The sequence below is a fragment of the Lithobates pipiens genome, unplaced genomic scaffold, assembly GCF_037356315.1.
Source record: "Lithobates pipiens isolate NorthernLeopardFrog02 unplaced genomic scaffold, aLitPip1_a1.2 Scaffold_19, whole genome shotgun sequence".
NCBI classification, from domain to species: Eukaryota; Metazoa; Chordata; class Amphibia; order Anura; family Ranidae; genus Lithobates; species Lithobates pipiens.
The window spans coordinates 496218622-496244375 of record NW_027507764.1 but is presented as its reverse complement, the minus strand read 5'-3'; the positions used below and the strand labels follow the sequence as shown (position 1 = coordinate 496244375).

General features: G+C 42.5%; 1 protein-coding gene across 1 annotated transcript; it reads right to left on the bottom strand.

Annotated features, from left to right (window-relative positions):
- Positions 1–504: 504 nt before the first annotated feature.
- On the bottom strand, positions 505–24559 carry PDP1 (pyruvate dehydrogenase phosphatase catalytic subunit 1). Its single transcript, XM_077493037.1, has 2 exons — positions 24377–24559; positions 505–11883 (listed from the first exon to the last, which is right to left on the bottom strand). Exon 2 carries the CDS (start codon positions 11837–11839, stop codon positions 10244–10246), a length of 1596 nt encoding a protein of 531 aa, XP_077349163.1. The 5' UTR covers positions 11840–11883; positions 24377–24559; the 3' UTR covers positions 505–10243.
- Positions 24560–25754: the final 1195 nt, after the last annotated feature.

The following is a 25754-nucleotide window of genomic DNA, read 5'->3' as shown; positions in this document are numbered from 1 at the left end:
ATGAACAAAACACACTATATGAGTTTCTGCCAAAAGAACTGTTTTTAATTCCTTCCTCCCACCTTCTGGCCCTTTAAGAGCTTCTAAATACTGGAAGGCAGCATTTGGGTCATGTGACCACTGTGATTGGCCATCACATGATGGGAAAGTTGCAGTATCCAATCACAAATATGCATTGCTTTCTGGTCCCAGATGGTGACTCTGCTGGGGGTGCACACAGCACAGCAAAATAAAAAAAGTTTACATAGAGCCACATATATGCGCCCTTTTGGCATTAAAACCAACCTACCAAGAGGCTGCATATATGCGCCACATCAGTGGGAAGAGGTTAGACCCAGTGTACTTGGACCCTTAAAATGAGATAAGATTCCAACAGCAAGTTTCCCTGTATACAGAAGCAGGGAAAGGACAAAAGCAAAGTGAAGAAGAAAACAGGGCTGGGCATATCAAAATTTAAAATGACAAGAGAAAACAAAAAGAAAAAAACAACAACCCTTTAAAAAGTGTGTTTTTAGCATATATATCTTTAATACAAGCAGTTATATACTAAACATGACAACTTTTGTCTTACAGCATATACACTACATTTAATACATACAATAAAAGCAACTTAAATACTGTAACAGTTCAGATAAGACTTTGTATATAAAAACAAATAAGTGCTATTAAAACCAAAGAACCCAGGCGCCATTACAGACTCTCCCTGGTATTTAAAAGTTACAACTTTATTATTAAACTACAGTGTCCCAAAAAGTCCAATAAGTTATGGGCTTCAATAGACCCACTTTTACAGAGCAAAAGACAACAGTCTAATTAGACATGCTATTAAACACCTTTAGAACCTTGTAGTATTTACATTGTCAGAAGTGTTCAATGTGTACAGATGAATAGTACAGAATGATTTCTGTGAAACATTGTCAGAAACCATTTGACTAAAACGGAATTTGCCTCGCTAAAAATCCCATTCTGCCTGGACGTTCTGGGTTATACCTTGCTTGAGTGCATCTGTCCCCAAGCAGGCTGGCAGGGCAGACATTGTGAGACAAGCAAATATTTATTAGAACACAGCTCATTGAAGGAGACATCAGCCTTGTTTTTCTGCAACATCATCTGATTCTAGCAGACTGAAGGCTGCATCCATGTAGTGTCTTTGCACAAAAAGGCTACCCCCCCCATTGTACAAGACTCCTCCTGAGAGATCCCCACTCATGGGCAACTGTATGACCTCAACTCACCAAAGTTTACATATGCACAACATCAACCTTTCATATACACAGGAGCTCACAGAGCATCAAATCTCTATGCTTGGCTGCAGTACCAGCATTACCCTGCAGATCTGACATCACAGCTTGTGGTCCTGGTTAAACAAAAGGAGGCATAAAACTTACATTTTAACACAAAGCAGTAACCAGTAGAGTATAACTTAAAGCGGAGTTCCACCCACTTTTGAAAGGTGGTCTTAAAACGAAACACCACCTCTCCACCCCTCGTTTTTGGAGATTAAAACAATTTCTCTTCTATCGTAGCTTTTTATGAAGTACATAGTGTACTTCCGATCCATCCAGTCCACAGAGCAGGACGTCATATACTTGTGTGGCGAGCCAACCAACCCCGACACCCCCCCGACAGCTGTCCAGTCACAGAGCGCCACGCAACTCGCGCATGAGCAGTCGGAAACGGGCAGTGAAGCTGAAAGGCTCCACTGCCGGCTTCCCTTAGAATGCCTGCACCTGATCCGATGGGCAGATCGGCCTCGGGGGGCTGGACAAGTGTCCTTATTAAAGTCAGCATCTACAGTGTTTATAACTACTGACGTTAAAAAATTGCAGGTGGAACGCTGCTTTAAAGGTGCCCTGTGAAAAAACCCTCAAAACATGCCATAAAATGTAGACGCTGTAGGTCAATGCTTAACAATTCCAATATTGTATAATATATGAAGTTCAGCACATGGTTATAAGCAAACATAACCTTTGATTGTGCATCATGTGATTGTCTAATATGTAATGGGTCTCTTTGTGGACTTTTTTTTTTACAGAACTAAGTCACATAGAGCTGTGCTAGAAGGCTTCCTAATCAAACCTGTTGCAATATCAGTGGCATTAACTAGCCGACAGCAATTTCATATTCCGACTCCCTGCCTTCCATGACAAAAACTTGGGTGCCTGTGAGGTATATGGCTTAGGCTGGGTTCACTATGGGCAGTGCTGCTTGCAGCAGGATGTCCGCCACGTCTCTACTCACCATTTTAGGTCTGAATTTTTTTGTCTGAATTCAGACCTGAAAGATGGAGCCAAAGAAATACAGGATTCTTCTGCAGTGCACTCTGCAACTGCACCAGAGATGTGCGAACTGGCTCCATTGAGAGGCGGTCACATTCATGCGAACTGGATGCGTTCGCAATAATGTGAACCCAGCCTCAGCATTGGCATGGCCAATCAGGAGCCAAGCAGCCCTCAATTTAAACACCAAGTCAAAGCACACACTCATCATAGAGCCAGAATCTGCAAACAGAAAGCACCAAATTGGCTACGGACTGATACCAAAGTTGTAGCAAGTTTAGAGATGGATAGATATCTCTTATCTATATACACACACATGCTATATCTTCGTCCCCTTTGACGCAGGCCAGGTTCAGTTTTACTCAGCAGGGGGATCTGTCTGCTGATTCCCTGCTGAGCTGGATAGAGCGGCCAGAGGACAGGTCTGTGTCTGCTACCCTAATGCAGAGCAGACATAGCCCACTATGCTCTATGGGCAAGTTGGACGTAGATAGCCTGGCTGTCCGTTTACACTCGACTGACCTCCAATTTGGCCAGATGAGGGAAACGGATCCTTCATTTATTTTAGCTGATCGGAGGTAGATGGGTGTAAAACAGACAAGTCCATTTACATACAACTCCCTATAGATGAGAATGAAGGGTCAAATCAGGTCAGCCTGAGTACCAATTGGATGGCCTGTGTGAAAGGGGCCTTACAGAAAGGCTCTACTCAGAAATCAGACGTTAAAAAGTGAACTTTTCCTTTAAAAACTAGGAAGACTAGCAAGCTCATTCAATAAACCAGTACAAACCAGTTTCCACTTTGAGAAATCAATTTTCATTTTCCCATAGTCAAATCCTGAAAATGGATTTATGATTTGTCGTCATGAGTTACTGCTTTACTTTTTGTGCTGCCTTATAAAATAAGACTATATGGTGTTGATAAATAGTTTGTAACAAAAGTAATATAGTTTACAAATGCATATAAATGGAGTGTTACAAGAATATTAAATGAAAGTTATTGCGTTTTTTTCCTGGCCAGTAGAAAGCTCAGTTTTAAAAGTACATGCCCTTATTAGGCATACACATGCGTTAAAAGCCTATATAAAAAGTTCTGAAAAGCACCTACATCTAAAAGCATTACAAACCATGCCTTAGACAAAAAGAAACTCAAGGAAAGCAAACTTCAAAATTCTATTATTCCAAACTAAAAAAACTTGGAACACAAAAGTAGAAGTAGTAGCTTAGAAGAGGGCTTTGTAAATGGCAGAGTGAAGACCGTGGTCTGAGCCCCCCTTACCCTCTTCCAAAATTGCTTATACTTCCCTAAGGGGAAATGCGGCTCCTTATTGTAACTTTTCGATCACAGGTTCTCATTGCTGGAGAAAAAAAAAAAAGGGGGGGGAACTAAAGGGAAAAGGAACCAGATATTGCATGCATGCCTCTAAGTATATTAAAGTAGCTACTAGTTCCATGGAAGACATTTTCTAGTCCAGGTTAAAATAAAAGGTGTGTTGACTGTAGATGGAGAGGCTCTCCGGTCAGGTCACCAAGAAATAAGGATCAAAATGGGCAAGAAGATAAAGACTGTATACATCTGTACAAGTATTTACTCAAGAGAGCCTTCAGAATTTGGCCATCCGTAGAGATAACCAAACTCAGTTTGTGAGCAGTCTACACAAGCCTCAGAGTGGCCCTAGCATGACTCAAGTCTGCATATTGATCAGCTATCAGTGTGTTTAATAAGCCTATTCTTGTCTGAAAACCAGCACCTTTGTGAGGTCACTGGGAAAAGAAGATCCCAGTCAGAATGGGGAATCGCCTTGTTTACAAAGCCCGTTCTGCCTTTTAATAGGTGGTCGCGGGCTGCCGGCAGACATAGTCCATCTGACCCACTGGCACTCCACCGCTATTGCGCCTGCGCAAGCCGACGTGCTGGTACATCGATTTGTGCAGGAGAGCCAATGGCGGCTGGGTGGGAAGTGGTTAAAGACAACTGACTGATCAGCCCAAGGAAAATAAATCATGTACATACCCCACCCATCTTAACCTTTGCCTTTGTAGTAACAGCTGCAAAGCTGTGGAGTGTTCCCAAAAAAGGGTCACGAGTGTTTTTTGGTTTATTGTGGATCGATGACAGATGAATGGACTGCCTTAATGCATCATAACAGACCACAAAAGTTCAAATGAGCCCTTAAAAGAACTCCACTTTCATGGAAAAAAAATAAAATAATAATCTAGCAAACTATTTCTGCAGAAGCCATATTGTAATTTAAGGTTGTTAAAGTGGTTCTAAAAAGGCAGAATTTTTTTTTTTTATCTTAAAGTGGTTGTAAACCCTTTACAACAACTTTATGCTACAGGCAAGTCTATAAAAAGCCTTACCTGTAGCTACCCTAGATATCGCCTAAACCTACACGGTTTAGGAGATATCCTCTGTATGTGCCAATAACACCGGCACATGCGCACTGGGGCAAACTGAAGCAACGGCACGTATGTGCCAATGCTTCAGTCTGCATGCTGCTATCGGCGGGTCCCATGCACATGCAGGAGTGACGTCCTCACAGCTCTGGCCAATCGCAGTGCCGGAGCCGCGATACCCCGAAGTAACCCCTGGGAGAGATGTCGCCGGCCGCAGGGGGGAGACTAGGACAGCTGCGGGGGCTTCAATCTAAGGCAAGTAATTCATAGTGAACTAGTATGCTATGCAGTTTTTTTTTTTTTTACACCAGGGTTTACAATCACTTTAACCCACTCCTTTCAAATCCTCCCATCTCCTCTGTACCATAAGAAGCGCTCCTGTATTGTGTAAAAAAATAAATAAAATAAAAATCGGCCTTATATTGAACCTATATAAGCTTGGCTCCCGGCGCTCAGCTGACTTTTCAGCTATCTGACAAGATCTGTCTCTCTCGATTTACAGATCTAGTGCACTCCCACTGACGTCAGCTGAGGAGAGCGAGAGCGCCGGGAGTCGCGGGTACAGATTGGCAGATTTTTTTACATTACACATGGACACTTATTCTAGTACAGATAGGATTGGAGGAATTATCTGCCGATATAAGAGCTGCAGGAGCAGGGGCGGGCTCTGGTACAAGCAGACGGGGAGCGGGTATGAGGACAGAGGAGACACGAGAGCAGGGCTGTGTATTACAGAGGTATAGACAATGTCGGTAGGGTTCAGTAGCCCTGATATATCCTGGTCTAAGTACAGGGGGAGGGCACAGCCAGGTATTTCAGGTGATACAGGGGGGGCACATTACACAGCACAAACTGTGCCGTTTAACATGCTTTAAGGGAACAGGATCTGTTTTTTTGGGGGTGGGGGGTTTAAGAAACGCTTTAACGCATTCTATGCATTGATTAAAAAAATAACACAACCTTCAGTGTGCAGCTGCTCCCCTAATGCTTTCCTCGATCCAGCGATGTTGCACTAGAGCCTTGGCTGTCTGGGATGCTCCCTCCTAATTGGCTTCCACTGCTCTCAAAGTCAGGTAGCAAATCAGGAGAAAAAGGGGGCAAACGCGAACTGCAGCTCTGTGTCAGAATGGGGACACAGTTGCAGCTCGGGTGCCCCGTCCCAAGCTGCTTGATGTGGGGGCACTTGACCGGAGGGAGGGGCCAGAAGCACCGAAGAGGGACCCGAGAAGAGGAGGATCTTGGCTGCTCTGTGCAAAACCACTACACAGAGCAGACAAGTATAATTTTTTTTTTGTTTTCTTTAAAAATGAGACTTTAGGATCACTTAATTTTCCTTTCAATATGCTGTAATCTTCTGTAAAACCTGGAAGTGTTCTGTACATCATTGGTGAAAACAGCCCACAGAAATGTAATTTCCTGCTTGTGTGATCAGATTATTGTTTCTCCCTGAAGTCTTCACTAAGATGCAAGTCAATTTTTCCAAGGATTTAACAACTTCAGATCCACACTATAGCCAAATGGCAGCTACAGCGCAGACCTACTTTGAGGGAATTACGTCAATAGACGTCCACCCGTGCCCGATGAGGCGCTCTCTGTGATCAGCGAGTCTGAGACTCGACTGATCACAGATTGGAGTAAGAGGTCTATCCTGACCCCCTACCACATCATCAGTTGTTAGCCAATGACAGCTGATCATTTGACACAAACAGAGCTGATAATCAGTAATTTCTTTCTTCTCACGATAGCGCGAGGAGGGAGGAAGAAAAAAAAAAAAAAAAAAAAAAAAAAAAAAAAGCTGATCGGTGGCTCTCAGAGGGACATTGGTCCCGAACAATGACAGCTGCTGCCAGCTCATCTGTGCCCACCTGTGCCACCTACCAGTGCACAACAGCGCAGACAGTGTCACCCATTAGTAGGATATAAAAAAAAAAATTATTTACGTACAGTGTTGTACGACCACGCAATTGTCATTCAAAGTGCTTCGGCACTGAAAGCTGAAAATTGGTCTGGGCAGGAGGAGGGGTTTAAGTGCCCAGTAAGCAAGTGGTTAATATGCAGACCCTGTAACTATTCTCATTACAACACTAAGCATGCACCAGCTGATATATTTTTTTTAAATAATAGCTCTGCAAGCTTCTGGAGAAGTATATATTCACCAAGCAAATGGTCATGTGAAGGTACATATTAAAGCTTTTTATAAAGCATTTGAAATCTTATAATGAGAAAATAATGAAGGAAGCCATTTCTACCTCTAAAAATGTATATTCCGTGTGGTCTTAATACTTACCTTCTTGCTTTAATACCTTAAGCCAGTGATGGCGAACCTTGGCACCCCAGATGTTTTGGAACTACATTTCCCATGATGCTCATGCACTCTGCAGTGCAGTGAAGCATCATGGGAAATTAGTTCCAAAACATCTGGGGTGCCAAGGTTCGCCATCACTGCCTTAAGCTCTTCAGGAGCAGCCTCTACACTGTGGCCCTGGAAGTACCTGTAGCCTTTCTAGTGAGGGGCTGCAAATTTTCTTAAGCAACAGAAAGCCATAAACGTATGCACCAGACGCTGCAGAGACCAGTGGAGTACAATCTTGTCTCCTGGCTACCTTTCCTTCCCAGTCTGTTTGGACAACTGTTTAGTGTATGTGTAGCGGTTATAAGCTCTCAGAATGGCAGCATCATTTTAAAAAGGAGGTGGAGAGGAGGTAGAACGACAAAACGCGGGACTGCCACAGCCCTCTATAACACTTTTATCTCTAACATTTAGAGAAAGCAATTCATGCTACAAGGTGTGCGAGAGTGAACCATTGGCTGCCAGCGCTAATCGGATGCTAGCTTTCAGCTTCTGTTGGACAGGCCGCTGTACACAGGGGCCAACAGTCTGATGTTCAGCCCGTGTGTGCCAGGGTTTACTATGCACAGCTGCACCAGATTCTGCATGCACCAGTTTTAGTAAATTTTCCCCAAGTCTTCAGTTTTTATCTTCTAATGATTAACTTTCTCCACTGAAATCAGTTTTATATGATATTGTGGTCTGCATGCACTGTAGTGCACAATTTACTGCAGTTTTGTTTCACCTGGCTACTACTTTCTCTTACCCAGATGGGGAGGAAAAAAAAAAAAAAAAAAAAAGTGCATTTTTCCAGAGAAATCAGATTCAGGTTTCCTGGATTACATGGGAGAAAGTTAGATTTTTTTTTTTTTTTCCTTCTATTAAAATAACAAAGGACTGTACAAACATGCTATACACGCACCTGCTCTGTGCAGTGGTTTTACACTGGGCAGCCCAGAGCCTCCTCTTCTCGGGTCCCTGGCGGGAGCTCCTGACCCTTCCCCTCCTGCTGAGTGCACCCCACAGCAAGAAGCTTGCTATGGGGACATCCCAGCTGAGCTGTAACTCTGTGTGTCCATTCATACACTGAGCTGTGCCTAGGCCCCACAACCCTTTCTCTCATTGGCTGACTGAGTTTGACAGCAGCGGGAGCAAATTGCACTGCTGTGTCTCAGTCAAATCAGGAGGGCGAGTCCTGGAAGACCAAGGCATTAATGGACATAGCTGGATAGAGGGGCTACTGCACACAGGTTTTTTTTACCTTCATGCATAGAATGCGTGAAGATAAAAAAACCTTCTGCCTTTACAACCACTTTAAGGCTTTATATACACTGCTGCTGGTAAATGGACATTTAGGAGCAGTTGGGCGTTTTGTTTTTTTTCAGCTGCCTCTGAACTCTCCTCTAGGTTATCTTATCGGTACATGTACAGCGGGTCGTTTAAAGAGGAAGGAAGGAAGGAAGGAAGGAAGGAAGGAAGGAAGGAAGGAAGGAAGGAAGGAAGGAAGGAAGGAAGGAAGGAAGGAAGGAAGGAAGGAAGGAAGGAAGGAAGGAAGGAAGGAAGGAAGGAAGGAAGGAAGGAAGGAAGGAAGGAAGGAAGGAAGGAAGGAAGGAAGTTCAGAGGCAGTTGAAAATGCCAAATGCCTGTAACCGCTTGTAAAACGCGGTAACTCGCGTTAAGCCGTGTTTTGTTTAGGCGTTTCATTTTTGACCATGTCAAAAATAATAATAATAATAAAAAAATAATAATATAAATAAAAAAAACACAAATGCGGATAAACAGGACGGTTTTAAACGTTGTTTACCATCTGTAAAGTTAAATTGTTCAGGATATGGTTTAAAAATGACCCATGTACATGAAGCCTAAGATTCGTTCACACTCCCACAGAAAATATGGAAGTTCTGGCTTTTTTTTCCTCAGATTGGTGATCGGGCAGAATAAGCCCCTCATCCTGCATTTCTATGCAAATTATCAGAGTTTATATCTTCCCTTTGGCCCTGTGATAGAGCTGTACTTTATATGCAGCAAAGGAAATGACACACTGGAGGTTAAAGAATACAACTCCTTGCTTGCCAAGTGCAGCAAATGTTCCTATTCAAAGAAAGAATAAATTACAGCTCCATTCACCATAACTAAATGAAACCTGTGAAAAAAAAAAAACATCTGGACCCTTGTAGGCATGCCCAATGCTGAGCTGTGTCTGCCAGATTCATTGTATGCCTACCTGGTACTTAGGAGAAAAAAAAAAATAGATTCTTTGTCACACTAAGGAGTGGTTGAGTACTACAAAATACTACCATGCCTGAAACCAGTTATGACAAAAGTAGACAAAAATGAGCCGAGCTGAAATATATGGGCTTCACAGGGCACTATGACTGCTCTAGAAGAGAATAATGTGTCTTTACTCACCTGGTTCCATGATAATCTACAAAAAAAAAAAAAAAAAAAAGGGAGTCCACTACAAATGACAGTGCAAACAGCAGAAGATAACTTCATGCATTGCTAAGCAAATAAATTGAAACAATTGTAAAATATTTTATGCCACAACCTGGAAACCTGCAAAACATCATTATGTTTAGGGTATGTACATAGACTGCAATTATGAGTGCTGATAAGACGCAGTGGCTGGTATATGAACTGAGCCTGTTGATGGTCTCAGTTGGACTATAAACCTTAGGATTTCTTGGCTGAAATGGATCTTTGCATGGGTTTTGGGGATCCTAGGGCACTCTGAAAAGATGCACACCAAATGGCTAAGCACACTACAAGTTAACAGCACAGGTAAACAATGTACATACCCTAAAAGTGAATGCTCTAGAGCCAGAACACCTAATGTGTTCCATGTAGATACCCAATCAGGTTTATAAAAAACAAAAAACACACTCAAAACAAATTCAACTGGGTACATTGAATGAACAGAGCCTTTGGTGAAAATGTATCATGTGTAAATCGCTCTCAGTATGCTTTGTTTGGGGGGTGGCCTCTGTACATTAGGGAATAATCTAATCTTGCGTCAAAAGTCAATACGATTATTCCTTGTACATCTTAATGTTAACCTCCAACACAGTAAGGTGCATAGTATTGCAGGCAATCCTGAACAACAAAATGAAGTTAACCTAGTACATAAAAAAAACAAAAAATTATTAGAGAGGGGCAAGATGAGACTTCTTCCGATGGGTCAGCTGTGAATAGTAATTTTTTGCATGTTTGAACTGAGAGGCTCAACTTTGTAGGTTTACACATTTTGATGTGCTCCAATTACATGAGAATTAAACTGCACCACTATGATTGTGATATCATCTCTGTACATCCGTGCCAGTTCTTCTGGAAGACTAAGCATTTTGGACAATCGCTCATGGTCAACACTCCCAAACTCGTTATTGCCCACTGCATGCCGTATAAGGTGTGTAGCTGCATTTTGATCTTCAAACGCAGAAGATATTCTGGCCCTCCTATCCATAAGAAGGCCCTGCATCTGTCCCAGAGTAACTTTGTAGCCTCCTACTGCTATGGGCTGCTGATGGTGAACACCAGTTAGGTACTCTCCTACAATTTTCACGACATCCTGTCTGTGCATGGTCTCCCAAAGACCATCCGTGGCTAGAATAAGGAACTTGTCCTTCGGCCGTAATTTGTGATATATGACTTCCGGTTCTGCAGTTAAGTATGGTGGAGTGTGGTAGTTGGGAGGGATGAATTTTGTGTATTCGTTATCATTCAGTTGGTCAGGACCCGATTCGACTACACGTTTCTGCAGGTCGATGCTCCATTTAAATTTTACATCTCCAAAAGCTCTAAAAGGCATGAGCAATCCTAAAAGTCGGTCTTGTTTCACAACACTCTTCTCTTCCTTCGGATGCTCTGTCCTAAGGCGCTTCACCTCTGAATCATTTTGAGCATTATGGTCATGGGACATGGTTACAGCAGACCAAGAGCCATCTTCCTCTTGGACACCGAGCAAGGCTCGGCTATCTCCTGTGTTTGCCACATGCAAGTTTACACCATCCACATGGGCCACACATGCAGTAGCTCCTGAAAAGGCCACTCGTAAGACCCAGTAGTTCAAAAAGGAGTTGGGATCCCCTACTTGCGCTTCTAATGACAAGTCATTGTCAAGTCTTTTGAAGGAATTTATCAGTGCTTCCTTGACATCAGTGCTTTCACCTGCATTAAGATCAATCAGTTCTTGCCAATAGGTCCGTAAACTATTGAAGTAGAGTTTGGAAGCCTCTTTGCTAAAGTAATCATTTGGATGCTTGTGCCACTGCAAAATTGGCAAAAGAGCCCGACCACTTTCTACAGCATGTTCAATCTCAAGCAGAGTTTCCTGAGGTAGCAATGAAACAGCAATATAGTAGAAGAGTCTCTCACTGACTGCCTGAGCACATGCACAACCAGCATGACCATCAAACACACCAAGCAGCATGCCTCTGGTCTGTAAACACGTGGCAGCACTTCTACGGTCTTCAATTGGAGCATTTGCCGGTAACTGATTACTGTCAAAACCGAGGACAGAACTGATATTCTTACCGTCAAATTCTGGCACTTTGAAACTATATTCATTGGCTTTCAAGATGCTATTGACCTGAGGGGGAGTCAAGTAAAATCTCTGTGGTGTCGTTACATATCTCCTCAGTTGGGCACAATGTAAGTTGGGCCTGCAAAATGTTGATGCAAACTTGCCATCTGCAAAGCATCGGCTGGGCTTCACAGACTGGTAAGCAGCCCGACAGCAAAGAGGCTTGTGATGGCAGTAACACATGGAACTGCAAATCCTGCCAATCTCACAGTTTCTTATGAGAGGAAAGAGGAGCTGAGAAGGAACAGACATTGCCTCAAGTAATAATGATGGAGAACAGCTTCTGCCTGGAAAACCTGCAATGTAGAAAGAAAAAAAAAAACAGATCAGCTTTTTGTAGCACAAATAATGCAGAGAAAAATAAAATTAAAAACAAAAAGGGAAAAAAAAAAAAAAAAGGAAGGTATTATTGTTTAATAGTGTGAAAGCATATACTGCTATCCCTTTCAAAACCCAAGAGCACATGAATTGGATTTTCTAGCACAGGCCAAACCCATGCAGCACATCTGTTCTACTTATAAAGGGCAACCCTACGTAAACAGCCACTGTATACATGCAGCAAGGAGACATACGGAAACTACAAGATATGTGCCAACAAATGTATCACAATACGAGTACCTACAGCCTAAAATCTATTGAAAAAGCTATTGTTTGGGAGGCAAACATGGATTTTAAAATGGTACTATACAAGGACATCAACACATATGGTCTATAAAAAAAAAAGTCTAACAGCAACTGAATAAAAAACACATTTATGAATAATATAAGTTGAGCCACAATGGGGCGCTCCATTACATGGATAATAATGCAGTGATGGCAAATGGCCGATACATAAAACCTATCACGTAACATGCCTACAAATCTTTGGCATGTTTCATGGAAATATCTGCTTCATCAGGAGTATTACAGCGCAAACAAACTTATGAAGCTGATATTTCCATGAAACATGTCAAAGATTTGTATGCATGTTACGTGAGAGGTTTTATGTATTAGCCATTTGCCATCACTGCATCTTCCATGTAACAGAGCACCCCTAGTGCCACAATGGGGAACATAAATATGTGAAACCTTTGCGAGCTGCTATGTTAATCTAATTAAAGCTGCCAGCACTAAACACACTTCCTAAACGTGAATAATCAAACAAAAAAAATGAATAAATGTGGAGCCAAATACAAAAAGTATCCCCTGAGGGATATATAACGATATATAAAGTGCAATAGGCAAAATGTGTTCTTATATAAATCAAACAATATGATAAATGTTAAAGTGCACTGTGCAGATGTCCATTTAGTGCCCTAAAAAAATAAAAAAAATAAAAAAAATCAATGGTGAAAAAAAAAAATTGTACCAGTGAAACCCCGAATTAGATTATGACAGGAAGATTCGTTTTTGAAGTGGCGTCTCATCACTTTTTTTAAATAAATTAAATAGATGGTGCTGTACCTTTAAACGATGAGGCTAAAATCAAACTAGAACTACCTGAGCAATATATACATGTTAAATATCCAAAACAGTGAAGAATACAGTAAATGCTAAAGGTAGTAGTACACGTGAAAAAATTCCCAAATAGATAAATGACCGTTGGGACAGACAGGCACTGGAAGGGACATCAACATACAAGCTTGCAGCTCGTGGCGTTTTGTTTTTAACTAAAGTGGAGTATGCATTACTTTTAACAAATAAAAATGTTGTCTTCAAAAATACTAAACTATCCGGAATCCTCCCCTTTCTTCTTCCTCCACATTACATGTATATCCATTGGGAGAGAAAGACCACTGCTTATACTAGATCTGCGCCAATGCTTTGAGAGTATGCTACCAAGAATCGTGAACAGCATTGATCTTCTTTATTACATACACATGTGGTTGCCTCATAACTGTAAGGGAAGAGGTCATCTTCACTGAAGTGTGTTGCACAGAAGAGGAGAAATCACTTTTACATATATTTGTACAACTTTCTGCGTTTTAAGGACAAGTCACCTAAGTGCTCATGCACATGGACGTTTTAAAAAACTGGCTGCAAAGCTAGCTCCGACGCCTGGAAAAATCTTCGTTAAAAAACGCGATTTTTACCACGTTTTGCATTGGCGTTTTTTAGCGTTAGCGTTAAGTAGCGTTTTTTAAGAAACACATCTCTTGGCTATAGCACTCAGAAAACAAAGAAAATATGTTGCGCGTTTTTGCGCGATTCACGTTTTTACAGCTCTAGCTCCACGCCACGGAACGCACTGGTCCTGGGTTTTTTTTACAGCTTAAAAACGCCTATGCCATTTGCAGCTCAAAAACGCCTAGGTGGGCATGAAGCCATAGACTAACATGGACAGCCGTTTTTAAGCTGCAAAAAAAGCTCAAAAAAGCGGCTGTAAAAACGTCCGTGTGCATGAGGCCTTATATTTACCCTCGGTTGGAGAGTGTACACATCACTATTATTTGCATCCACCTATAAGACTGTAGTCATTTATACATTTGGGAGTTTTCACGTGTACTACTACCTTTAGCATTTACTGTATACTTCAATGTTTTGGATATTTAACATATATTGCTCGGGTAGTTCTAGTTTGATTTTAGCCATATCTTTTAACAGTGCAGCACCATCCATTTCATGTGTGCGGGTATGGATTGACATACATACACATATATTTTTTTCTCACCAGCCTTAGTGACCCACATGCAGTACTGCTAAAGGGTCCATTCGATCTGGGGGGGGGGATGTGTGAAAGCACAACATTTGTGTGAAATTTGAACACCACAGCACTTTGGAATATTGATTGCACATCAGCACTTTAAGAAATAGTGTTTGGGATGGTTTTTAATCTAATTTTGACTTTCACTGACTACATGCTTGTCACTTTTGTGGATGTTGCCTTTTTGCTTGCTATTTACTTTGCCCATCTATGTACAGCACATACAACTGATTGGCATGATTTTTTTCACCATCAGTTGATTTTATGAAGGACATTATATGGGCAACAACTGCACATTGCACTTTTAACAATTTATCGTATTGTTTAATATAAAAAACAAAAACAACCCCCCACACACACACAATTTGCACATTATGTATGGTTTGTTGAATGCATTATATATCCCTCAGGGGATACTTTGTATTTAGCACTACACCCATTGTAGCGCAACTTCTATTTATGAATGTTTTTATGCAATTATTGTAATAAAATGCCTTTTTATAGACCATATATGCGTTGATGTCCTTGTATAGTACCGTTAAAGTCCATATTTGCCTACAAAACGATATATTTCTCAGACATACAGAAACTTTTCTATAAAAAAAAAAAAAAAAAAAAAAAATTACTTTTGAGCTATATACCCATTTAAGCAAATACAAACATATCACTTATGCAAGATAAGATAAAAAAGGGAAGGCAAGCTGCAAAGTAAATAAGCAGAAACAATGTTAATAAAAGACACATACAGTACACAAGTGGGAGAACATTTGAAAACAGGGATCTACCAATATCGTTTTTTCAGGACCAATATGATACCGATTTTTCAGCTGCCTTTCAGCCCATTTGCTGATATTCTGTAGATTCAACATTTTTACACTGTCCTAAAAAGTGATCGCTTTTATTGCTGTCACAAGGAATGTAAACATCCCTTGCGACAGTAATAAGCAGTGGCAGGTACTCTTTATGGAGGGATTGGCGTCTATAAGACCCCAAACCCCTCCTCTGCACTTGAAAGTATTCAAAATGTCATGATCAGCTTTTTTGAATACTTTCTATTTTTTTTTTAAACTGGCAACTTTAAGCTGCATTCACACCTGAGCATTTTCAGCTTGTAAAAATGCCAGAAAAAAAAAAACTTGTGGAAAAAAAAAAAGCCCAACAAGCAAAATCCCATTTATGTCAACGGCACCTGTTCACATCTGAGCATTTTGCCACCTGAAGCAAAATGTCTGAAAAATGCCCTAAGTGCAAAAAAGAACATGAGCTTCTTTGGGGCAGATTACAGGCGTTGTTCTGCCTTTTACATTGGTGACATAATTATAATCCCGGCAAAATTGCAGTACAAAACATGCAACTTTGAAATGCTCAAGTGTGAATACAGCCTTACGATGCCAGTAATCCGGGAAGCGAGGTCATGAGTTTTGTGACGATCCTTAAAAAAATAAATAAATAGAATAATCGGCCGCACCGATAAATTGCTTGACCCCTACTTGAAAGGGACAGGTCTGTGCTGGAACATTGTACATGGCAGCTTAAAAATGGTACCACAACAATAACAAACACTTTTAGTGAGAATTTGCATTATGAGAAATCAAGAATAATGGTGACAGAACTTTGCCAAATAAGGGCATTCTAAAACTAAACCCAGCAGGATACAAGCTGAACATTAGCACAGAAAAAAATAAAAAAATGTTCCATCTACACAATCCCAGCACCGACACACAAAACAATGACATGCATCTACTAGAAACAAAAATAGTAAAAAGTACAAGAAGAAACTAAGCATTTCTGGCATCAGGTTCCAATGCCTGAAGAAATACAAGACATACATGTGGCTTCTGTCACATGCAAGACCTACATAGCCCAACACAAAGGAATGAACTGACTGCCCTGTGAATAAACATCTACATGTATTTTTAGACTATGTAACTAAAGATTGCTGGAGAGGTCTGGAGGTGGACTATTACAATCCGTGCAGCCAACCAACTTGAGGTAGAGGGCAGCAAGAATAGGGTGACATTTTGTTGGCGTCACATTTGACTTTATTAAAGTAGTATAAACCACATTGATGCTAAAACCCCTATTCATCATAAAATACATCCAAGTTACTCTACAAGCCTTCACAAGTACAGTGTTAGCTGCAGTCTCCGGTGCACAAGAAATGTATGAATTACAATGTAAAGATCTCAGTTTAACCATCTAAAGACTAAATCTTCTGACATGTGTTGCTTAACAGTAAATATACAGTATTTTCTGGTAGAAAATCACTTAGAACCCCCAAACATACATATATATATATATATATATATATTTTTTTTTAGCAGAGACCCTAAAGAATAAAATGGCACTTGTTGCAATATTTTATGTCACATGGTATTTGCACAGCGGTCTTTCAAAACGCATTTTTTGGGGAAAAAATACAAAATTAAAAAAGGGGTTGTAAACCCTTGTTTTTTCACCTTAATGCATCCTATGCATTAAGGTGAGAAAAACGTCTGACAGTGACCGGGGCCCTATCCCCCCCCCCCCCCCATTTTACTCACCTGACCCCCTTCGGCAGAAATGCGCTGGACCTCTCTGCCCAGGGTTCTTGGCTCTTGATTGGATAGATTGACAACAGCAGGAGCCAATCGCTGCGCTGCTATCAAATCCAATGACGTGGGTGCTAGGGGTCAGGGCTGAGTCCTACATTCCATCTACGGACGCGAATTCTGGACTTGGGAGCACGCACGGTAACCCCCCTACCCCCCGCCCCCCACCCAGGAGAGCGCTTCTCCTAGGGGGCGATACGATGTGGGAAGGAGCTGATAGCACCGCCGGGGGACCCCAAAAGAGGATGGTCAGGGCCACTCTGTGCAAAACAAACTACTCAGAGGAGTCAAGTATGATACGTTTGTTATTTAAAAAACAAAAATAAAGAAGCTTTACAATCACAGTAAAGTTGGTCCATTTTTTTCGTCCAAAGGTTTTGATTACCCGTCTCTGTGCATTTAATATATCAGTTTTTTTTTTTTTTTTTTTTTTTTTTTAAATCCAAATTATACATACACGTGCACTGATTGGAGGCTTGTTGCGTTTAATAAAGGTTTAATTTAAGAAAATTTCTTTCTCACTTAACTGTTAGCTTTTAGGAGATGAAGGAAAAAATTTAATTGGCCTAACACAGGTGTAGGCAACCCCCGGCACGCAAAGCCAGCAGCTACACATACTGCAGCTGTTGGCTTTTAATATTCAGACACTTATCTGTCCTGGAGTCCAGGGATGTCGGCACCGCGGCTGAGGTTTCCATCAGCTGTCGGGTGCTGCCGCAGTCATTGCAGGTAAGGGAACCCAGCAGTAGCCTTGCGGCTAAACGCCGGAAACCCTACTGCGCATGCGCGGGGCCCCGTTCCCCCCTACTACTGGCCATGCAACAGGCGGAGAAGGGAGTCCGCGGTGAGGTCATGGGCTTCACGTGGACTCCTGGAAGTGGGAACAGGATACCTGTCAAAGACATTGCGGTTCCGGCCACTCATGGCACCAGAGTCGCAGACCTGGAAGACACGGCGAAGGGAAATGTCAGCTCCCTCGGCGGTGACTGGGATAAGCTGCCGACTCCTCGTTCTAAGGTAAGCATTTCATAATGAGCTAGTATGTGGTGCATATGGGAAAAAAAAAAAAAAAAAAAAAAAAAAAAAAAAAAACCTTGGAACTTTAGATGAGGCCACTGAAGTAGGAAACAGAGGTACCTCCATCCCGGCTTTTGCGCAGCAAAAAAAAAAAGAGAAAAGGTTTAGGACATTTTTTACCACTTTCTTAAAATAGATTTGGATTACTGCCTCACCAGTAATATAATATCTCATATATTCATTCACAAACCATGCACATACATGGATTTTGGTGGGGCCGGCAGGAGTGGTCCACACCTCACCCTTCAGGATTCCCTGTTGCTTTGCCATTGTTTTTGCTGCCTTTGCTCCCGTGGGAGACAATTGTCCGCAGCTTCACCTTGGCATCCACCGCAACATGCCATGTTCATTGTTGACCTGCAAGTATGGGTGAATGTTCCATCATTCCCCCCTTCCCCATCTTATTATTGTTCAGTTTACTCACTGTTCACCTTTTAATGTTTTAGACATCCCTACAGCGTCTGCTCCTGATGAGAGACGGTCACGAAACACGTCGAGCTATAGATGCTACAATCATGGTTATACTTCCAGTTGTTTAAAAGAACAGTGGAAAAAAAAAAAAAAAAAAAAAATGTAAACGCGCCCTGTCCTGCCCGCATATGAAAGCGGTGTTCAAACCACACATAGGAGGTATCGCCGTGATCAGTAGAGCGAGAGCAATAATTCTAGCCCTAGACCTCCTCTAACTCAAAACATGCAACCTGTAGAATTTTTTTTTAAACGTTGCCTATGGAGATTTTAAAGGGTAAAAGTTTGTCGCCATTCCATGAACGGGTGCAATTTTGAAACGTGACATGTTGGGTATCAATTTACTCGGCGTAACATTATCTTTCACAATAAAAAAAAAAAAAAAAAAAAAAAAATTGGGCTAACTTTACTGTTGTCTTATTTTTTATTAAATAAATAATTTTTCCCAAAAAAAAGTGCGCTTGTAAGTCCGCTGCGCAAATACGGTGTGACAGACAGTATTGCAACAACCACCATTTTATTCTCCAGAGTGTTAGAATAAAAAAAAAAAAAAAAATTTTATATATATATATATATATATATATATATATATATATATATATATATATATATATATATATATATATATATATATATATATATATATATATATATAATGTTTAGGGGTTCTAAATAAAAGGGAAGAAGATAGGAAGGCAAAAAATAAAATAAAACCACAGGCAGAGGAAGCTCCATTAGCATTGCTGGTTGTCATACCAACGGCCACCACAAGAGGGTGCCAGATTCCAGAAGGAATCATAGGACCGCAGAAGGCCTCAAAGCCGCGGCCTCAATTACCGGCCGCCGGCGGAACGGCCCGATGCGATCACGCTGGGGGGGGGGGGTCCACGGAGACAGGATACCCCCAGCTGTGCTGCCCCAGGTCGCTAATTCTAGTCGCAAATGCGACCTGGCGCCCGGGGTTTGTCGAGCCCTGCCTTAAAGGATAAGTTAACCTTAAGGAACAAGTACCAGTTTTTTTTTTTTTTTTTTTTTTTTTTTTTTTTTTTTTAGGGAGGAACATGCAACATGTTCCCACTGCTGCAGCCACTCGTTGGTCCCCTCTCCCCCTGTGACAGCAAGACAGGGGGAAGTTCCCTGTACCAGCTGTCACTTTTTGACAAGAGCACGGCTGTGTGGGTCTCCATCCACAGGACTCATTTCTTGGGGGGGGGGGGGGGGGTCTTCCCCTGCCAGGAAAAGACATTTGCTGACTCCCCTGTCAGCACTGCCTGTGTTAATGGGGGAATCTTTCAAATTTCTTTACTGTAACAATTGCAGTAAAGAAATTCACACCATCTATGGCCTGCCTAACAACTGAATGTTTACTTATTTCATTAACTCATCCCTTATCGCCCATTACCTTTGTTTCAATTGCTCCTCCCATTTAGAGATTATAAGCTCTCACAACCAGAGGCGTCTGAACCCTTTGCGTTGCATTGTAACTGTACTGTCTCAATTCATTCTGTAAAGCGCTGTGGAAACTGTTGGTGCTATAAAAAACCTGTACAATAATAGTAATAGGTGTCACATAACAGCAGCATTGACAGCACTGCAAGAGTGAACATAAGTTGATACACACTGAACGGGTTCTAGTAATCTTCCTTTTCTTTTTCATAGACATGGGATGCCTTTAAGGGCTGCTTTTAACCAGATGCAGCCCAGTGAGTTTTTATTCTGCATCAAAAGCTACATTGGCAGTGTTTAACATGGATTCCAATAGCCCGCAGTTCATTCCAGAGCACTCAACAAAAGAACAACATGCTCCATTATTTCTGTAAGGAATGCAACAAAACGCGTTACCCAGTTCCGACCGGCTCACACAGATATACTGCGGCAGAATGGCTCTCCTGGATGATAATATTATTATTATTATACACACTCAAACCCAGGAGAGCCACCAGAGGGCATGCACCTGCTGCACAGCGGGGGACCCAACATGCATGGCCATCAGGCGCTATCGCGTGCACGAGAGCCAGCACGGAGATTTGTGCGTGTAAACACACAAATCCCTGTGCTGTCAGAGAAGGCAGATCGTGTGTCCCTACAAAGTAGGGACAGCGATCTGTCATCTCTCCTAGTTAGCCCAATCTCCACACAGTTAGAACAGTTAACCCCTTCCCTGCTAGTGACATTTATACAGTAATTGGTCGCATATTGATAGCACTGATTGCTTTATAAAATGTGTCAAAAGTCTCCAAACTGTCCGTTGCAATTCTGATAAAAAAATAAAAATAAATAAAGCCACACATCTTTCCCATAGATTGTAGACGCTATAACTTTTGCGCAAACCAATCAATATGCTTATTGCGATTTTTTTTTACCAAAAAATATGTAGAAGAATTCATATTGGCCTAAACTGATGAAGAAATTAGTTTTTAGATTTGGGGGATATTTAATATAGCAAAAAAATATAAATTTTGTTTTCAAAGATTGGCACTTTTTTTGTTTAATAGTGCAAAAACTAAAAAACCTCTATTTGTGGGAAAGAAAAAAAAAAAAAAAAAAACGCAAATTTTGTTTGGGTACAGAACCGCACTACCACGCACACGAATGCAAGGACCTCATCTAGAGATTGGTAAACTGCAATAAATGACATCTTTGTTCTTGGATTGAGATATACGTTAAGACCGGCATAAAGCTGACAGTCATCCCAGACTGATCATGTGACAACGACCTCCAGGAACCTGCAGACACCATCATCATCCAGGCTGAATTTTCTTTGGTCAATAACTTGTTTTCTGCAACTACACTTCCAGACTCCTCTGAATAAAAATGAAGCTGGGGGGGTGAGCAGTTACAAATACCAGTCAATATTGGCACAAAAACCTTCAGTCTTCTGCTAGAAAACTGAACATGAAGAGGAACTTCATCTATCAGCATGAAAACGACCCAAAGCATTAATCTAAATCAAAGGAATGGCTTCACCAGAAGATTAAAGTTTTGGAATGGCCCAGCCAGAGCCCAGACCTGAATCCGACTGAAAATCTGTGGGGTGATCAGAAGAGGACTGTGCACAGGAGACTGCCTCATAATCTGACAGATTGAGTGTTTTTTTGCAAAGAAGAGTGGGCAAATATTGCCAAGTCCAAATGTGCCATGCTTATAGACTCCTATCCAAAAGACTTAGTGCGGAAATAAAATCAGAGGTGCTTCAAAAGTATTCGTTTGGGGGGGGGGGGGGGGACACTTATGCAACCATATTATTTTATGGTTACTTCCCTCCACCTAAAAGATTTCAGTTTGTTGTTCAATTGAGTTGTACAGTTTATAGGTCACATTAAAAGGTGGAAAGAGTTCTGAAATTATTTATCTTTGTCATTTTTTTTTTTTTTTTTATAACATCACAGCAACCTGACATTTTAACAGGGGTGTGTAGACTTTCTATCTACGGTGTGTACCTCTGACGCGGCCGGCGGTGACCGGCGAAAGCGGTCAGGCCTTGCCATAGTCTCATCCTCATGTCCCTATATTAGATTATATTGCAGCCATCACTGACAATCACGCTGGGTCTTATTTTCAGGTAAACAGGGTAGACCCCCTTCACACTGGGGCTGTTTTCAGGTACTTTAGCACTGAAAATAGCCTCTGCTAAGCACCTGAAACCCACGTCCCATTCATTCCTTTTCACACTGGGGCAGTGCGCTTGCGGGGCGTTATGAAAAGTCCTGCAAGCAGCAGCTTTGGGGGGGGGGGGGGTTGGGAGCGCTGTATTTAGTGCTCCCAAAACACCCTGCCTATTGAAATGAATGGGCAGCACTTCCGAAGCACTGCAAAACAGGAGTATTTAACCCCATTTTTGGGGTTAAAAGCACCCCGCTAGCACCCAAAGAGCAGCGCTAGTGGCCAGCAAGTTCAGTGAGAAAAGGGTCTTAGTCATTGTTTGAAATATACATTTGTGGTTTAATATAATCATTTGTCATGTTGATACTTGATACTCAGTGGGCTACTTTTATTTTTTTGGGCTGGTTGAGCTGAGACTGGTTATACACACGATAGAGATATAAATATATAGTGAGCGTTAACCACTTACCTACTGGGCACTTTTAGCCCCTTCCTGCTCAGGCCAATTTCCAGCGCTGTCGCACTTTCAATGACAATCACACGGTCATACAACACTGTACTTAAAAAATGTTATTTGAAGCAGAGCTTTCTTTTGGTGGTATTTAATTGCTACTGTTTTTTTTTTTTTTTTTTTTTTTAAGTATAAAAATGAACAAATAAAAATGAAAAACTAAAAAAAAAAAAAAGACTGAAAACTTTTGAAAAATAAAAGTCTTAGTCCCGATTATAAAATTTTGTAAGCAGGTAATTTTTCTCCTTCCCTGATCATCAGAACACAGAAGAACGGTGCCCCGATTATCAGTGTGGATTTCCACTTACTGGCTCTCCTCTTGGCGCGGTTAGCGTGAGGCAAAGCCTGCCGATAGCCGGCAAATCCTGTTTACGCTGTGATTGGACACAGCTGGTCACATGGTAAAGAGCCGCTGTGATTGCCTCTTTAACCCGTTATGTGATCAGCCGGGTGGCGCAGGAAGCGTGATGATGGGGCGACGCCAATACATGCCCTCCCAGCAATGCCGTTATTTGGCTATCGCTTGGCCGTGAAGAGGTTAAGGCCCACCCACCCTTCCCTGTGTTGCCGTCATAGTGCATAAGATACTGAAGACAAAAAATTATATAGAGATAAATATCACACAACAGCATTTAACCCTTGCAGTTCATTACAGAATTTCCTCTGGAGTTCAGCGTTAAAGGGAATAGATCACATTTTCCACAAAACTGCCTACGCAGATAAGGGACCTCTGTAGATAAAAGCAAACTCTGCAGCTCTGAGCAATCTTCAATAATGCCCTTGTTAGCCCTTGTACACACGGTCTGAGATTCTGACGGAGTGTGTCCCATCGGACCGGTTTGTCGGATAATCCAACTCTGTGTGGTATGCATAGGACTGTTACCGTCAGATCCAATTTTCCAACTTGTTGGAAATATTTTCAGATCAACTGGTTCGATCGGACATACTCCGATCATGTGTAGAGCATTTTGATCGGACCAAGTGCCACGCATGCTCACATCAAATTCCTACATCAAAGCTATTGGCTACTAGCCTGAACGTAGTCCCATCGTAACAAAATTACGTCATCACGTTCTGAAAGATCGGATTTTTCGACAACTTAGTCCGACCGTGTGTATGCAACAGTTTCAGACAAAATCCGACGGATTTGGTTGTCGAAATCTCCGACCGTGTGTACAGGGGCTTATAGATGTAACCCATTTACCTACCTCTGGAAGCCTGGCTGAAAAACTCCCAGAGGTGGCATCATCCCACCCCGCCTTGTTGCGGGGACGTTGCTAAGACGCGCTGTGCCAATTCCCAACCCCCCTTACATGTGCCCTCTCTCTCCCCTGTTGCAGTAGCTCTGAGCTCAGCGATGCTGCAATGGAGGAGATAGCGGACCACACAGCGCAGGGATTGGAGAGCACACTCCTGTGATGGTGGGAGTGACCAGTAGTGGCTGGCGGCGTCTTAGTAACACCTTAGCAACAGGCCAGGATGATACACCCCTGGGAGCTTTTCAGTCAGGCTTCAGGAGGGACATAAAGGGACCTCCACCTATAGCAAGGACCTTATCCAACATCATTTAAATCCGCGGTTTATTTTCTCTGCATAGTAGGTAGTATTGTGGTGAAGGTGAGGTGACCCCGCCAGCCCGGAGCACAACCACCCCCGTTCCCTGAGAGCTGTGACTGGAGGATGGGGGAGGGATACATACCGATCCGCCTGGGCCCGGGGCACACACACATTCTCCCGTCACAACAAGCTGCCAACATCCAGGACAGAGCAGCGCAGGAGAGACAGAGGGACAGTCCGACATGGGAGACACACAAGAGATAGTAGCAGCAGCAGAGAGACGCACAGACACTCACTACCTGCGGTCCCTCACCGGAGCCCGGCCCCCACCTCACTGCTCGGTACAGCCGCCAGCACTCTGCCCGCCGCGGCCGCACTCCCTTCCTTCCGCTCAGCGGCGTAAAGCTCCGTGACGTCACAGCCAGCGATTGTCCTTCACCAGGCTTCTACGTTGTGGAATGGGAACGCGGCCAGTTCACCACACCCTCCTCCCCGCCAATGGCAGAACACGCCTGTCAGCCGGGACACGCCCCGCTATGTTCTGAGTGGCTAGTGATGCAGCGATCCCTCCGCCCCTCTCCAGGCGGCTCTTTGAAATGAGGTTGCCAAGTGCGAAGATCATGGGGATAGGCGGATGATGGACGGGGGGGCGGGGCAGACTGACAGTGTGTGCAGAGCCGACTCACTGCAGCAGAATACAAATGATCCCGGGGAACGGGAGGGGATCTCTGCCTCTGAAATCCCTCCAATCACTCCATAACGGCAGGGCGGTCACTGGATACTTTATATGTCAAAATATGATGTATGTTCTTAAAGTGTGTACCCATCAACCTTCTCAGATGGGAATGAGGAACACCTATCAGCAGAGGTATGCAGGTATAGGACACACCCCTGGCCACGCCCCCTTAACGGAGAATAAAAAAAAAAAAAAAAGTTTGGTTAAACACACAAGTGCTTTTTTACCACTAATATTCCTTTATATTGGCTTTTGGAATTTACAAATGCATCAATTTAGAAATCAGATGAAAGGTTTAGCGCTGGGAAACACTTTTTGATTGATAAAAGTGCATTTTATATACAACTATATAGATCAGACCAAAATGAGGGACAAATGAGGGACAGAGGGACATTGCTCCAAATCAGGGACAGTTGGGAGCTATGTGTGTGTATATCCATCAACTTTGTTGTTTCCCAGTTTCTAATAGAGCGGGGAAGGGTTAAAATCCCATTCAGTTTATGTTTTCACATTTGTGACCCCACTGCAGAGATTTCCCTGCACTTCCTGTCATCAGGACCCAACAAGGCCCGGTGCAAGGATTTTTGACACCGAAGGGGGAAACCTCATTTTTCCACCCCCCATCGACTCTGCCCCTGCCTCCACCCCCTTTGCCCTGCCCATGTATACGGTGGAGGTGGCGGGGTGGAGAATACACACATGCTTGCCAACAGTCCTGATTTTCCTGGGACAATCCTGATTTTTTGGACCATTTTCCCGATCAGAGTTCATCCCGATGAAAATCCAGTGATTTTGCTTTTGTCACTTGGCAAAGACCGCAGCGGGCTACAAAAAGATGGCCGCCCCAAGATCTCTTTCGGGTGTTTCATCAGATTCAGCAACCTGTCAGAATTTGTAAAGGAAGTGACGTTCCTTCGCCGCCATCTTTCTACACCCGCACT

Bases quoted from the DNA above. Each gene is read 5' to 3' on its own strand.
- PDP1 (XM_077493037.1), bottom strand. From the start codon at position 11,839: ATGTCTGTTCCTTCTCAGCTCCTCTTTCCTCTCATAAGAAACTGTGAG.